Source organism: Mustela nigripes, chromosome 1 (genome assembly GCF_022355385.1).
Source record: "Mustela nigripes isolate SB6536 chromosome 1, MUSNIG.SB6536, whole genome shotgun sequence".
Taxonomy (NCBI): Eukaryota; Metazoa; Chordata; class Mammalia; order Carnivora; family Mustelidae; genus Mustela; species Mustela nigripes.
This window is the reverse complement of record NC_081557.1, coordinates 189,053,023-189,070,327: the sequence shown is the minus strand read 5'-3', so window position 1 is coordinate 189,070,327 and position 17,305 is coordinate 189,053,023. Positions and strand designations below refer to the sequence as shown.

Below are 17,305 nucleotides of genomic sequence, written 5' to 3'. Positions count from 1 at the left end.
CTCACTAAAAACCTATACTTAATATTCTCACATCACACTCAATCTACCCCGTCTCAGGTTGGACTAGTTGATAATTAACTGGTTTCAATTAAGTTCCCTCTTCATAAATAGCAGGTCTAAGTGCTATAAATGATGTTTAGGAAAAAGAGACATGCCAGTGACTCTTGGAACTGGCTTGTTCACCCTTGGATAACAAACAGGAAGTCTGAGGAATGCCCGCCTACAGTCAACCTTACCAGAAAGACTTGGTTACAGACCTGCAGTCTCACACTCAGAGGCCTTGGCTTTCTCTGACCTGCCTGATATGCGAAGGGCCTCAGCTATTTAAAGCATTACATTAAAAAATCATGTTTCTACACCAACCCAAACCCGGGTAGGCTCCAAGAACAACAAAGCAGGACTTACTGCCATTGTCGTCAGAATCCTCACTGCTGCTGGGAAGGCGACCTCGTTTCATGATCTCCCCGGGAAACAGCAGGCAGCCTGCAAAGCAATGAGACAGCACTTAACCCAAGATGATAATACACAATCATCAAGTTGTGCTTCAGATGGCAGCCCAGGATTTACAGCATACAAAAGCAAACAATTGGCTTTAAGTAGCATTTGAATTGTAAACAGCCAAAAGACCAAAGATACATAATTAGGTGCAATTTTTAACAGAACAGGTTCAAAGAGGGGGAGGGGTGGCGAAGTCACGAATCAGTAGGTCTCCTAAAGGTGCCACGTTTCTCTCTAGTTCCAGTGACATTATCACTACAACTACTCCAGGAGTCTTTTTAGCTGACTGGCAGCAAGCAAAGCAGAAAGAAACCCGCAGCAATGAGCACAGTGCCTCCTCACTACAGACAGATTCATATTTTACGTGTGTATATGGGGGATGGGGAGGAGGTTGTGCCTGAATGTGTGAATATTTACACTGCACTGGGCATGATTATGCTTCTCAGGCAAATTTTGCTAATAATCCTAAAAGCCAAATAACCTGGAGCTGCCGGAACAAAATAAATGGGGTATTAGGAAAGCAATGATCTCCTCCAGCCATCTCCGTCCCCTTGGCATTCAAAGCTCCATGAGGAAGGAACCAGACATAGTAGCTGATCCTGCCCCTTCCCCTTTACTTGTGAGGAATGAAATCAAAAAAAGTTTAGGTAGCTCCTCCCCCAAGTTCACACCAAATCCTATTTCACTGAACTTCACCCAATTCCTTACAGCCTGGTCCAACCTAACCTAGCCAGACAGACACCTGGCCCAACTTGCTCTTGCTAACTCCTTCCCAGTGATAACAGACCTCCAGCATTACCTGGTAAGAGACTCTACTTAGCAGACAGTGACCTGAGACTAAAAGCCAGTCAATGAACTTATAAAGATGGATTCCCTGGTCATACTCGCACAGGCGGCTCTCCAAAGAAATCCAAAAGGCTTTCCCAAACTGAAATTACTGATTCCCTTGGTATTTTTAGGAACTTGATCTTACTGCAGGGCAATGATTCCTGATGAGAGAAAAGGACTTTTCAAGTCAGAAGTACACACCCAGCCCCTCAAGAAAAGTACATCCCAAGATCCTCCTCATTGGGAATCAGAGCATTGGAATGCGGTATGTTTCTTGTAGCCTAGAGCACAGGAACAGTGTGGGTTAAAATGTGGAGAACCACTGTGTTAGAACAAGATAGAAATTAGAAACCCAAAGCTCCACTCTAAATGGACCTACTAAAGAGCAGACCAAAAAAGGCAGAAATCCATCATACACTGTAGTCTACACAGTGTAGTTCCCACCTACAAAAGAGACCTATATGATTGACTCAAATGTTAGGCCCCTAATCTGTAATTCCAACACTTTATATTTTCTCCCCGAGACACCAGTTAAGCTTTGTGGGCTTCTGTTCACAAACTGATTCTTCAAAAACCATTAATAAAACAATTTACCAAGTGGCAGCCCAGATAGGACTTGGGATCTGGGTCATGGGCTACCTTGTGCCCTAAGGTTTCATACCATGGGGGCGGGGTCATAGTCCTAGAACCCACCCATCCCTTTTCTGCAGAGCTCCATTCACCCATAACTAACACTCAGCAATCTATAACTTGGCCTGGGGCAGGCCAATTCCAGTCAGAAGCGTCCACAAACATCTGTGGCCAACTCCCCACTTGGAAGGACTGTCTTTCCTGCCCAGTCACCACATGCCAAAAACATCAACTACTGACAGCTAAACGTCCTCCAACCTTCCAGGGAGGGCAGCCTTGTTTCCCTTCCAACAGGAGGCACAGGGAGAAGAGGATAAAGCAAAAGACCATTTTTTCCTAAAAACAGCTTCAAGCTCCCCAAAGCCTATTTACACCAAGCAGCTTTAAAAAAGGAAGGAATGAAGGAAGAAGAAAGTAAGGAACAAAGAAGGAAGGGCTACCTAAAGAGGAATTCCTTAAAAAAGTAAGGGTGTGGGGCACCTGTGTGGCTCAGTCATTAAGCATCTGCCTTTCTCAGGTCCTGATCCCAGGGTTCTGAGATAGAGCCCACAACACACTCCCTGCTCAGCAGGAAGCCTGCTTTTCTCTCTCCCACTACCCCTGTTTGTGCTCCCTCTCTCCCTATGTCTGTCAAATAAATAAATAAAATCTTTAAAAAAAAAAAAAAAAAGAAAAAGAAATGAAGAAAAAAAGGGTGTGATGTGACCCAAAAGAGATGTAGCTCCCACCCCAGACTAGACACAAGAAAACCAGTGCTGATCACATCTCCACTAACTCAAACAACTTAAATTTACCTAAAAAGAGCTTGAAGAACTTAGCATCCTCTTCAGTCAAGAAGTGTTCCTCCTAGCCTTCAAACACAACCCCAGAGAAAGAAAACACCCAGTTCAACTAAATGAAAAATGCCAGCATTGGCCAAAATAGAATGATGCTCCTAAACACATATATATAAACACTCTCTCAAGCAAAATTATGCAAGTAAAAGAAGAATAAAAATAGTATTTTCCTCCTAACGCATTCCATTTTCATCCACCCTGAAAGATGTTGAGAAATGAAGGTTGAGAATGCTATATTATACTTCTCCAGGGAACCTGGCACAGTAACAGGGGTTAGTGCCAGCAGAATCTCCTCCTCTGTTCTCTAATACACTTAAACCTTGACATCAGGCTGATTTCTCTCACCTGGGGTTACTTGCTGCGTCAAGAAATCAAAGTACACTTTAGTATCTTCAAGATACACAATACAGTGGTGGTATGCTTCAAACATCTGACCAATAAAAGCGAGTGTGAGAAACAGAGAGCCCTCTTCATCATTACCTTTGCGGACTCTTTAGGGCATGGCTGATTATTATCTAGACGATAGTGTAGTAAGTAATAATTAAAAGAACACTTCAGAGAAAGCACAAGAAGATATAATAGCATATAACACACCCCATGAACACGTCTGGTTGAGGACAGTCAACAGAAATTCAGTCACGGTTAGTGCTTGACAGTAGTAGACACAAGGCTCTGCAGGAACAGAGCTTGATGGAGCCAGGGACAAATTGCCGGAGCAGAGTCCTAAAGAGTAAGGAGAGGTAGCCAAAAGTAGAAGCACAACATTCTGGAAAAAGCACTGGAATATCTGTCAACATACATGTAACATACCATATTACTCTGCACAGCATCTTCATAACCAGAATCTTACTATTTGCTCAAGTGTTTACTAGTACACTTTCCTTTTTATCTTTTATCCTATTGCCGAGCCTTACCGATTCATAATGTAGGACTCTTTCAAGTTCCCCTAACTCTGCCTCACGGATTTGTCTTCAAACACCTAAATCTGTATAGCTTTAAGCACCTCCCTTTCATTCTGTGCCTGCAATCTCTTACCCCTTCTGATTATTACAATAAATTAATCTTCTCTAATAGGTGACCACATCAAGTCATTCCTTATACAAATCTCTCCGTCTGCTGCACACTTACAAATTAGTCCAGCCAGAAACTCATAAGTTTTCTGCCACCTGGCCCCTCACAACTCTACCCAAGCATCTCTCCTAACATCTAGGCTTGCCTCTGCTGCGCCAAGCCTCTTTCCGTTCCTCTGCTAACGCTGGCTTCTCTGTCCTTCTTCTCCTCTGGGGGCCTCAGCAAAAAGCCAGTAGGCATGGTCTACCATTCCAATTACAAGCACTTACATTTTGTACCACTCATTCCATCTTGTTTTAAAAACTTTTTCACCCTGCTTTTCAATGTGTTACTTTCTTCAATAATCAATTCTTGCTTTGTATGAGCACCTAAATGTGCCATATGTGTGTCTCTAGAAATTTACAGAGTTCTTCAGAACAGAGATCCTCAGAGCGCCTGCGTGGCTCAGTGGGTTAAGCCTCTGCCTTTGGCTCAGGTCATGATCTCAGGGTCCTGGGATGGAGCCCTGCATCCGGCTCTCTGCTCAACGGAGAGTCTGCTTCCCCCTCTCCACCTACCTCTCTGCCTACTTGTGATCTCTGTCAAATAAATAAATAAAATCTTTAAAAAAACAAACAAACAGAGATCCTCTTTTAATTAAATATGAAAATAAGACACCATGGAGAGGGTCCTGCATAAAATAGCCTCAGGACAGCTACAATAAAACATACCCAGAACTCTGGGTTCAGTCCCTACCCACTCTGCCTGGTTTCATCAAAAGTGACTCAAGAGGACGCAATTTACAAGAGCCTGGAGTATCCCTTTGCCATGAGAAGCAGAACAGCTAGGCAGATAAAAATACTAATTATTAGAAATTTGGGACTTTGTCCAAAGAGAAGAAGACTACCTAGGAAGCCTGATTATAATAACATTGCCTGGAAAGGCCAAGTCAAAGGCCAAGTCCCTGGCTAAAGACCCTGGCTGGATGTATCCAGTGCCAATCTCCAGGCACCTCCACTGCAGGCAGGGGCATGCCAAGACAACTAGGCACCAACTCCTCACCAAGCATAGGCACTATTTATATTACCATCCTTGTGGACATTACATGCAAACCACTCTCCTTCAATCTTCTCTTCACACAGGTTAAAATGAGTGGATAAACTACTATATTAATTCAATTAAATCTGTATTGAGTTGGATACCCAAGATAGGGTGAACAGGATCCGAAATGGCCCAACAGATGATACGGTAAACTAGACAAGTGGCTTCACTGCAGTAACTGCTATAAAGGTTACTTGACTGCCATTCAAGGATTACAGTGGGACACGGCATACATAAATAAGATAGCAAGGTACCCTGAAATTCCTCAGACTGAAACTGGGGGAAATACATCAGCATGCCCGGAAGCTAAGAGCAGCCATTAGCTGAAGGAATCCATTCCCAAGGTGGCTCAGGAATTTACTGAAGAGTGAACAAGTTCAGTGACCTGGGTGTGGTCCCAGGGAGGCATGACTGGTATGTGATTCTGAGGAATAAAGAATGAGAAATGACTTCCGGGATAAGGAGTGAAGGGGTTTAAAAAAGGAATGAGATAATTAAGAATTTGAAGATGTTTATTCAGTGCTATTCCTGGGAAAGAGGGTCCAATATTTGAGGAAAAGAAACTGTCCAGTTACTAGAATTACTCTCTGTGGCATAACAAGACCATTTATCAGGCTATAAAGTCTACAGTTATAGTAAGGATTACACCCTAGTGATTTTAATTATCTTACAGCTCATAGGTAGAAAGTCAGGCTTCTTACTCAAAGTATTAGCCATTATGTCTCATTCTTATTTCACTCTAAAGAAGTTCTAGAAGGTACTCAATTAAACACCTGTAAGGACTTCTCTATGCTATCACCTAAAAAAATGCTATGTATTAAAATAAACTAGTGGGGACACCTGGGTGGCTCTGTCCGTTAAGCGTCTGCCTTCGGCTCAGGTCGCAATCCCAGAGTCCCAGGATCGAGTCCCACATTGGGGGGTCCCTGCTTCTCCCTTTGCCTCCCTCTCCCTCTCTGTCTCTCATGAATAAATAAATATACTGTATTTGAAAATAAACTATTGGATGAATGACTGAGTTCTCATATACAAAGTGTATCTTATGCTCACTTGGCTTTACAGAATTTGAGATGCTTTCACTTTAATATCTAATTGACATTTAACTGGTGTTATTCTTGTTATATTATTTTTAAAGATTTATTTATTTGAGAGAGAGAGAGAAAGCATGAACAGGAGGGGAGAAGAAAAGAGAATCTCAAGCAGACTTCCCACTGAACACAGAGCTCACTGTGTGGCTTGATCTCAAGACCTTGAGATCATGACCTGAGCCGAAACCAAGAGTCAGACACTCAATTACACCACCCAGGTACCCCCATCATATTATCTCTAAATTTACTGGTGTCCTTCCATTTCCTGTCAAAGTTAATCTGATACCTAAATGTACTATATTTAAAGATGTATTCAGAAAATGTGTAATATAAAAATGTATATAAAGGAGAATATTTTCAGACACCAACTCATGGTTACATAAAAAGTATTTTATAATGAGCTACTTCCTTTCTGTTCGATAAGTTCATACAATTTGGATATTATTTTTAAACATTATGTAATTGATACTTTGATTCCTAAGTTACTGAATACCCCCCTATTTTAAAAACAAAACAAATAAAAAAAAAACTTGTATTTTCTTAAAAAGTCACCTTCTTAACTTCTGTGGCATACACAATACCCAGTGTAACAAAGTATCCAAATATAATAATGATCTATACTTGATAGTAATTTTCTATTCCCAAATGAATGTGAAAGAAATCCAGCTGGTTTCTTACCTGTTTTTAAAGAACAACATTAATTGCTCGGAAGTTTTCAAATTGGCAACATTATCTAATTCATATGCTCACTGAGAGTCTAAAAATACTAGTGTGACTATAACTCAAATCCAGCTTCCTCACTTTAAGCAAGGGTTAGATCTGGTTAAAAAAAAAAATCATATATTTGATGTAAATGACAAACTGCTTAGATTTTAAGTGTTAAAGTTTTAACCTTGTCCAAATATTTCAAACCCCCTAAAATGGGAACTTTTTAAAAATGTCCTTTATAATGTCGTATATCAAAATCTGTTTTAAAAAAATGCTGCCTAAGCTACTATAGAGCTTTTGTGAATATGTCACACTTGAAAATATTCAGTGGAGTTTATATTAGCAATAAATAACCACCTTTCCCAAAAAAGATTATAACTGACCAGATAATCATGACTACATTATTTATTCGTACAAACATTACTAATAAAAGCCTAAGTGCTATAATGCCTTAGTTCACTGTAAATTCTTCATGATTTGTAAACTCAGCCTTTAAAAGTCAATAAAATTTTTTCAAGATTTTAAAGAATTTACAAATTTGAGTGGTTTTTAACAAATCACAAGCAGTTCCCATCTGCCAAATTTATAAATAATCCAATCCCTGCTTATGAGCTCTAAAAACAATCAAACCCCTCACAGGTCTCTGTAATCACTGACTCAAATTAGAGATAGCAACTGAAGAGCAGCTATGACAAAACATTCCAATCATCTGTATTTAGAATTTATTTAACTTCCCTTGACGTGGGAATAACGGAATTCACATCCAAACAACAAAGGCAGCTGGTCACCATGGCCTCCAATCTTGAGCTTCTATCCCTACTTCTATCTACTCAAAAGTCTCTTCTGTTCTATCTATATTCTCAGCAGGAGCCTCAGCTCAGGTCATGATCCCAGACTCCTAGGACTGAGACCCAGGTCAGGCTCCGTGTTCCGCGGGGAGCCTGCTTCTCTCCTCCCCAGTCATGCTGTCACTATTTCTGTCTGTCTCTCTCAAATAAATAAATAAAATCTTAAAAATAAAGATCTAGGGGCGCCTGGGTGGCTCAGTGGGTTAAGCCACTGCCTTCGGCTCAGGTCATGATCTCAGGGTCCTGGGATCGAGTCCCGCATCGGGCTTTCTGCTCAGCGGACCCTGCCTACTTGTGATCTCTCTCTCTCTCTCTCTCTGTCAAATAGATAAATAAAATCTTTAAAAAGAAAAAAAAAAAAGACCCTGGGAGCACAACTTCTGAGTCCCATGTGAAGCACCAAGTCTAAAAGAAGCAGCCATCAATAAACCAGGAGGTACCAAAGGCTTATTTATGCCTGCCTTCTAAAGAATATTTGATGGAATAGTAGTACAGAAGGAAAAAAGTAAAAAAGGTAACAGGGTAATACCATAAAATGCTATTATCACCCACTCATTATTTACTTAAAAGCAAAAGTTTTCAAAACATGTAAGAACAGCCATTACTAGTAGCAGGTCACTAAAATATATGCAATAAGAATAGAAAAAATTAATTTAGACAGGAAAACTAGGGTTTAAACTACCTTTAAAGAATAAACTTTCCACTTCCTGGCCATTGCAAGAGTACTACTATTTTGGAAAAAAATAAAAAATAAAAAAAGCTACATTCCAGAGATGGCTACCAAACAGGCCATTTCCTCCACCCATGACAGGCATTAATAAATTAGGTCATTCTTTTCCACAAGACCAGACATGACTTCAGAATCCTTCTTAACACAGTGCTACCACCACTCAGTCAGAATTCATGAGATAAAGCCTATTTGCCCCATATGCCCTAACCCTCTTTACACTTTTTTTTTTTAAACAATTAACCAGGAAAAACTAAAAGTTTTTTTTTTCCTAGAATATTTACTGAAATCAGAAGTTGTGTTCCAGTCTACCCTGGGGTTTCTGAACCAAATTCTAACTTACGTAACATACATACACAGACACACACGCACCAAATTCTAATTTATATAACACACATACACACACCAGCTCAAAGTCTCAAAGTCCCCTGAAGGTAGAGAACACTTTTAGAAAAACCAAATGGTAACAGGAGATACTTCTACATGAACAAAGGTGAGGGTAAGGATAGAAAGGAAGTCTACAAACCCTCACTCTGCCCACGTAAGAATAAGTCAATAAATGCAAAGTGTATACAGGGTAATTTTAAAAGATTTTTAAATGCTTAAACCAGATGTTCTTATATAGGATATAAAAAGCAGCTTCTGCAGAAACCAGACTCAACAGGCTAATGACAATTAACACTGTGCACAGATTGAAATGCAACTGTTTTGAGGACTTTACTCCTCAATTATAGCCAGTTGTCAGAAACTGTTACCACTAACAATGTTAAGTCACCAAAAATTGTTAAAATACTTTTGGGGGGGGGGGGGGGACTCCCAATGTTGTATGTTTTAAGACCTGGATAGCACACTTAACAAAAACAGCACTTACACATCATCTGAGTTCCATATGAGAACAAACATTATCACAATTGTACAAGTCTTGTTATTATGATCACTGACACATAAAGTTGGTCTCAAAACCCAGCAACAAGGTCTCAAAAAGTACTCTGAGTTGAAGGTTGAAAAAAGAGTCTCACCCATGGACTGGGTTTGCAGGAAATCTTCCCAAAAAGAAACCCATAAAATGGCTGCAGCATTAGAAAACATTTCAGAGATAATTTAATCCACTTTTCCTAATTTTAAAGATGAATACACTGAATTCTGGAGAGGTTAAGCAGCATGAGCAAAAACACACAGATCTAGAACAAAGCCAGTCTCCAAACAAAAGACCAGTTCCCAAGGTGAGTGGGCATTCCAGTGCCTACACCATAGGCTTCTCCCCTCCTAGACACTGACTATGATTTAGAAAGATACTATCTAAAGATTAAGGCCACAAACTATATATTATCAGGGAGCAGACAATGAAAATAATCAATGAAAAACAGTCTGTTAACTTAGAAACTGAAACATGGTTTCCTGGCAAGCTGATATGAAGACAGTTGTAAATGTCCTTCTGCCTGGTGGAGCACACAAAAGGTAGAGCTGGAAGAAGAGTGTGCCGGTAGTTTCCTGAACACTAATCACAGAGGGTATGAGTCCTCTGAGCAGCAGGCATTAGCTTTGGAGCGGTCGGAGGACACACACATCCTACCTGGAAACAGGTAAACTCCCTCTGCAGGGAACTCCAGTCTATAATCCATATTCCCTTACATGAGGCTTCTTGGCCAGGGTCCCTTGGGAGGGTGTGACTACCTAAGTGTGCTTTCCCAAGTACACAAAGGCCCATGGTATAAATTCTATCCTCAAGTGGAATCTAAGAACAAAAAAATTAAGAACCACAGCCCTCAGACTAGCAAACTTCCTCTGTATTTATCAAACCAACTTGGGTTTTTTTTGTTGTTTTTTATGATTTCAGCTTATTTCAGGTTCCCAACAGAAAGGTAACTTAGCCCCAACAGGAACAATATGGTGACCAGGTAATGGTTAGGCTCAATATAAATCAGAATTTCACAGCTTGTTTTTGTCTAGCTCCAGAACTAAAAATGATTTTTACATATTTAAATGGGGGGGGGGGGGAAGAGGGGGAGTCAAAAGAACATCTCATGATATATTAAGAAAAATTCAAAATTTCACTATCCACAAATAAAGTTGTATTGGAACACAGTCATGTTCATTCATTAATTTTTTTTGTCCACTGAGACTGCTTTCATACTTAGAAAAGCAGAGTTAAACAGTTTTATGAGACGATCAGGCCCACAAAACCTAAAATAATTATTGTCTGGCCCTCTGCAAAGACTGTACTGATCTCTGCTACAAATCAACATACTGGTACTATGCTTATAAACAAGCATCATGTATGTTTAGTGAAATGTAAATCAATGACCAGGTCCTGGGCAAATAAGTGCCTTAAAGCTTACAAAGTTAAGGATCAGACACACTCATTCCTCAGGAAGTTTTTAACTAGAACAGGGAAGACTCAAAAGGGGAGAAGAGAGATGGGGATGCTCTAAGCAAATTAATGACCATGTCTAGAAACCTGTGACTTTTTCTCAAACCCCTGAAGACTCCTACTTGGGGCCAGTGCACACTAAATTAAAAAAACTTCTGGGGCGCCTGGGTGGCTCAGTGGGTTAAAGCCTCTGCCTTGGGCTCAGGTCATGGTCTCAGGGTCCTGGGATCAAGCCCCACACATCAGGCTCTCTGCTTGGCAGGGAGCCTGCTTCCCTTCCTTTCTCTCCGCCTGCCTCTCTGCCTGCTTGTGATCTCTGTCTGTCAAATAAATAAATAAAATCTTTAATAAAAAATAAATTATAATAACTTCTAACACATTTCTTACTTAAATTTTAAGCCAATAACCAATAAGGAAAAAAAAAAAGACTGTTCTAGACAGGCATTTTAAGAATACATGGCTAACAAGGATATGAAAGTATCAGAGAGAAATCATAAAAAGAAATCACCAGAATTTAAACAGTAAAATGGAATTCCAACAATACATTTAAAAGTATCCCCCAAATCCCTGAAATGACACACAAATTTCAGTGCAACTCAATTTTTCTGGGGAGAGGTTCTACAGGCCTCAGATTTCAAGTGCGCTTGACTTTAAAGAAGTTATAAGCCACTAGTACTCAGCCTCTACATCTTAAATGCACCCATTATATTTCAACACTGAAATAACTGATACCTGTAAAGATGACCATGAGTAATCAAGAAAAAATCTTAAATAATGTTTAGCGTACCTTGTGTTAAACAAAAACCAACCATATACTTCCACTCCAATTCCAGCAACTTGTTACCCTTGCTAATTCTTGCTCCTTACTCTGGAGTAAGGAGTAAGAAGAAGAAGAAAAAAAAATATATATATATATACATACTCCTTTTACTTTTCAGTTTGGACTCTCACCACTGAAATCGTCATTTAAAATCAGTGCTAAGAAACAGTCTTAGAAGTTGTCAGGAGATTTCATAAAATCTCCTGTGCAAACACTAATCAATACTACATATACATATATATACCACTGCCAATTTTGAGTGTTTTTACAACAAGAGAATATTGTGGCTTAATTCCTTCCTCAAACAAGCCCAAAAAAACCCAAGATATTTTTAAAAATGAACTTCAACTATCCTCAATCACCTAATTATGTTTTGATTCCACCTGGAGAACCAAAAGCAAAAAGTAAATACTGAACTGGTTTTAGAGTAATCAAGTTTGATCCTGAACATTTGTTAACTGCACATCATACACCATTGGTCCACAGTTACTACAGAATGGCAACTGCCCAACAACTAAGTTTTCCATTCCATGTCTGGTAATATTTTTGTCGCTTTCAGGTGAGGAATGACATTATTAGTAATCATTCAAGGCCTAGGCCAGAGATGGCCACAATAACATCACCAGAGTCAGGAGCAATATCCTCTTACACTACATTTTGTTTGGACTCAGAGGATACTTGACCCTAAGCCAAACCTGCAGACAAGATGCCACTTCCACTCAAAAGTAAAAAGGCTCTCTAAGGCCGCCCTGGCATATTTAAGGAATGCAGGGAACTTACTCCACCAAATGCAAAAACAACAAAAACCTAAAACCTAACACCCCTCAAGATCACAGACCAATACTTTTATATAAGTATGCCAGGCAAATGACAATAAACTCTCAAATCAATCTCAAACTTTCTAAATATCATATACTACAAGTAATGTACTAACTGTCCAAATTTTAAATAATGAATCACATAAGCCACTGCAAGATCTTAAAAATGGAGAAAACAGACTGAACAGGAATAATTTCAAGGAAATAACTTGTCTTGGGAATTAAAATACTCTTATTAAGTTTCCTGCCAGGCTTCTGATACTAAGAACTAATAACTCCAAGCAAAGCCACCCTTTATTTTAAATTTTTAAAAAAATGTTAGAGGCACCTGGGTGGCTCAGTGGGTTAAAGCCTCTGCCTTAGGTTCAGGTCATGATACCAGGGTCCTGGGATGGAGCCCCATGTCTGCTCAGCAGGGAGCCTGCTTCCCTTCCTCTCTCTCTGGCCTCTCTGCCTACTAGTGATCTCTGTCAAATAAATAAATAAATAAATAAAATCTTTAAAGATAAATAAATAAAAATTAAAAATTTTTAATGTACTGTTGAATGTGATACCAATGTTTTAACTTACCAAGAGGGGAGGAAAGAAGTTTAATACTGGTATAACTGAACAACTGAGCCAAACTTTTTGATGCCAATCCAAATAAAAAGCAAAATGTACTGGCCAAGATGTCTATTTTATTAACCTTGTAGGGAAACTGGGTTTACAATGCACATTCTGACAGACTGTTTACTGCAATGGTATAATGGGTGTCCCACAATACCAAAAAAGCCAAGAGCTTCACAACAGGAAGTAAGCAAACTGAGATTCATATGCCTTTTTCCTACTCCTCACAAATCGTAGATACAGGACATGATCAGTTTGAGATCTTGATGTTTGCTGTTCCAACCACCTCAGTACTGAAACAAACAGTTGATAATTCTTTTCCCAACAAGCCTCCAGATAAAAACGTCAGGCAAATTTCTTCAAAGTATTTTTCAAGCAAGAAATTTCCAAATGTAATCCCAAATTACAATAAAATGCGATTTTCATTTTTAACTTTTTAAAAATCCAGTCATGATTAATTCCAAAGGCTTGATTACACAATGTAAGATATTCTGTCAAAAAGTAACTACAGATTAAAATCTACTTATGGGAAATAATCACCAGATGCAATAACTGATCCTCAGCTGGACAGTATTAATTTAGACAAAGCTGCCATTATATTTTAGGGCCAACTGAGGATATCTGAATATACCCCAGTAATAGAGATGAAAATTTACCTAGCTGGCAGACAAGGGAGAGGAAAAAAAATCTTTATAGAACTGTATGTAGAGTATGATCTCATTTTGATTTAAGACTACATATATAAGCACAGACAGTTATCTACAGTGATACAGTGGTGATCAGTGATCTCTGGATAGCAGGAATATGTTAATTATATTTGCTTCTCTGTATTTTCTGATTTCCAACAACACACATGTAACACCACCTCTGTAATAATACTTTAGGTCACTAAGGGCTCCTAAAAGTCAAAAATCTGTTATTTATTAAATGCCTACTATAGACAATTCACATGCAGATCTGTTTTCATTCCAAGTTCTCCAAGTTTTTGGCTAATCTTTCCCCCCAAGCCTCTGAACTAAACAACAGTCCCTTTAAAATGAAACATTTCCTTAAACTCCTAAGAGTTTTTTCCTCTCCTCTCATTCTCAAGCACACTTACTATTTTTCAGTGTTCTCCTTACAGCTATTCTTTCAACCTTAGTAACTAATAAAAGGCTAAACCGCTCATTATAGGCTAAAACCTGTTAAGGGAGGAAGGAGGAACTAATTAGATAAACTTTTTTTTCTCCTTTTAAATGAACATACACCTAGCTTTGTCATAGTTAAAATTTCTAAGGCAGCCCATCCAACTTTTCTTACAAAAAAGCAGCTTCCGATCTTGAGCTTAAGATGGAATCAAGTTCAAGGTCTACAGCCTATCAGGCAACTCCCTTTTGTCTGGCTACCATAAAAATGAAGGGAGATATGGGGAAAATAAACACATAATTGAAAATTTTACTTGTTGCAGACATCAAAGATGCCAATTCATATACAAATATAAAAATACACAAACTTAAGAAAAGCAAAATACCAACCAGGAAGTCATCTAATTTAAAAGGGGCATTAAATGAGACCGAAATATTTGGAATAAATAAGTAATAAAATTCCGGGTTGCAGATCTTTGTTATTAAATGTCACCCCTAAAACACCCTCTCTCTCTCCCAACATGTTACCCACTTCACTACAATTACTGTACCTAAAGTGTTAAATCTGTCTCTAAGTATGGTTATGTAGAACTCTTCCTTTACCTAGAAGTGATTAAATCTTGATCAGCTGTGATCTGATCAAAATGCAACTTTCTGTAGTAATCTCTAACCATTGTGGACCACTATTAAACAAGCTTTCAGTGAAATAATTTCCCTGTACCTTAGAACTATAAAAATAGCTCATCAGCTTTTAAAGATAATGAAAGCCTTGAACTACAAGTAACCAAAGATTAAGGCTTTCTTTCACAGTGGGTTTCCTAAAACGGAAAAATAGTTCACTAATAAAAATCTTTGGAAAATAAGCCCCTACGCATTCCTTATTAATGGAAACCTCAGATTTTCTCCCACTTCCCTAAAAATGTTGCTGTCGTGTCATTCAGTTGCAGCTATCGTTTTACGAAAAGAAAATTTCAATTCCCTCTTGGGCGGACTACACGGAGGACCGCGGACCCTCGCCCCCGCCGAAGCGAGGTGGGGCGCCCGTCTCCTCGTTACTAGAAAGCCAGCCACAGCAGCTTTTAAACGGTCTCCGGGTGACGACGCATTCCTAACGGGTTTCGAAGGCACGTTTAAATCGCCCGCTTTTTTGTTTGCTCGCTGCATTCACCGGGCGCCGGGGCTGCAGCCGCCCCCGCGCGCCCGAGAGGGGGAGCCCAGGGTCGGGAAGCCCGGAGCCCGGTCGGTGGGGGGAGGGGTCGGAGTGGGGGAGAACCGGGGCGAGAGGCGGGGGTGGAGGACCCTGGGTCGCCGAGCCCTGTGGGAGGGAGGAGTGCAGGGTGCGCTGTGGGGAAGAAGGCTGGAGAGGAGAGGGGGAAATCCCGGGGTGGGTCGGGGGTGGGGGGGAGCCGGGCCACCGCCCCGCACCGGAGAACGCTTCGTACGGCTCCCGCCTCCCGCCAGGGTGTGCGCAGGGCCGCGGCTCAGCGCGGCGCCGCCCCCTCCCTCCCTGCCTGCCTCTCCTCCCTCTCCTCCTCCTCTTCCCGAGGCGACAGAAACAACAGCGCGGAAGGAGGGGAAAGTAACTCCCGGCACCTCCGCCGGAATTAGCCCCGGTGCAGTGATGACACCTTCTCGTGGCGCAACCAAGCCCCGCTCCCTCCGCAGCGGCGTCCCCGCCGCCGCCCTCTCCATTTGAAAGTGGCCACCCCCCGCCGCCGCCGCCGCCGCTCCTCCCGCCCCGCCGCCGCCAGCTGCACCAATCCGCTCGGCCCCAGTTGCAAATCAAACGCTCCCTCGCGTCCAGAAGCCACTTGCGCCGCTGGAAACGGCCGCGCCGTCCCCCTCCGAGTCCCTCCCGGGCGGCACCTTTGAGCCGGGGCGGGCGCGCCGGCGAGAAACGGCTGTGAGGTGGGAGAGGCGGCGGCGGCGAGCAGCCCCGAGCGGGCTCGGCTCCTGCTCTCGCTCCCGCCCCCAGACAGTTCTGGAAACTGTGTATCACCTCTGTCACAGGAAGCCATCCGGCAAGGAAGGCGGCGCGGAACCAACAAACAAACGCCTGCGGCCGCCCGCCGGAATCGGCACGGGGACGGCGACGGGCTTCGGGCCGTTCCCTAGGCGGGGGCGCGGCGGACGCCCCCGCGCCGCAGGCTTTGTGCGGGGCTCCCGCGGCGCGGGCGCGGCGGGCCGGGCGTCCCCGCCCCCGAAGCCCCCCACCCCGGGCCCCGCGGCAGCGCCTCTGGGACCGTTAGGTGACGCTCCGGCCGCGGCCAAGAAAGCAGCACCTCGGCCGCCGCCCGCCCCCATTTCCACATGGAGCAGCCTCTCCTCCAACGCCAGAGGCGGGCTACAAAAGTTGGCCCCGGGGCCACCCAGCACCTGCCCACGTGCCACGGAGGCTCGCTCCCGGGTCTCCCCCGTCCCCTTCCCCCCGCCGCCCTCGGCCGCCAGGTCACCTATTACCGGTGGGAGGGGAGAGAGCCTGCTATTTAAACGCCCGCGGAAGTTGAGACACCCCCACTGGCGGGTGCCGTGCACCTGCCTCCCGCCGCCGCGCTCCGCCACTTTGAGCAGCAGCCGCGTCCTCGGCCCCGCCTCCTGCCCGCAGGCGGGCGGGGGGGAGCGGGAAGGAGGTGGAAGGGATCGAATTTCTCCAGCAAATGGGACCGTTCCGACAGGATTCGGTTCCCTGGTCAACATTCCACATTCCATCCCTCTCCCGCATTTGCAAGCCAGCGCCAACAATCCGGAAAGCCTGCTGGCTACCAAACAACAGCCCCCAACTCACAAACACACACTCACAGGCACCAGACACGTGCACTGAAGGGCTTTGCAACTTGCAGTCCCGGGGTACACACTGCACGTTCATTTAAGGCAGGGAAGCCCAAGCGACCCCACCCCCACAATTTGCAGATGGTGCCAAAGGTTGCAATTTGCAATCCGTTTTTAAGTTCATGGTTAATCGGTACTTTGCTCTACGAATGCAACTCCTTCCTAATTTCACCGATGAAGGGTTTTACACTTTACAGACAGTCTCGCTTTAAGTCAGAGATCTGATTATTGGAAACCCAATTTGGAAGAATCTAATTGCCAAGCTGTCCCTACACCCCCTGCTCACTGCCCTTGAATTGATGCAAAGAATATTTTGGACATGTGGTGACGCGGTGACAAGAGCCAGGGCTGCTGCGGCCACCCTACAGAGATGGACCTACACACACAGACACACACACACCTATGTTTGGACAAATATAGTCG

General features: G+C 42.5%; 1 protein-coding gene across 9 annotated transcripts in view; it reads right to left on the bottom strand.

The window, feature by feature from the left end:
- JADE1 (jade family PHD finger 1) overlaps window positions 1-17,305 on the bottom strand; it is a 60,724-nt gene that overhangs the window by 42,474 nt on the left and 945 nt on the right. For 3 of the 9 annotated variants that reach the window (XM_059378307.1, XM_059378333.1, XM_059378316.1), the window contains exon 2: window positions 406-483. In XM_059378307.1, coding sequence (XP_059234290.1) covers window positions 406-457 — 52 coding nt within the window. In that variant the 5' untranslated portion in view covers window positions 458-483. Of the gene's footprint in view, window positions 1-405; window positions 488-15,919; window positions 16,028-16,052; window positions 16,197-16,506; window positions 16,630-17,305 lie in introns of those variants that run through there. The other 6 variants (XM_059378360.1, XM_059378368.1, XM_059378343.1 and 3 more) reach the window with 5 other exon arrangements.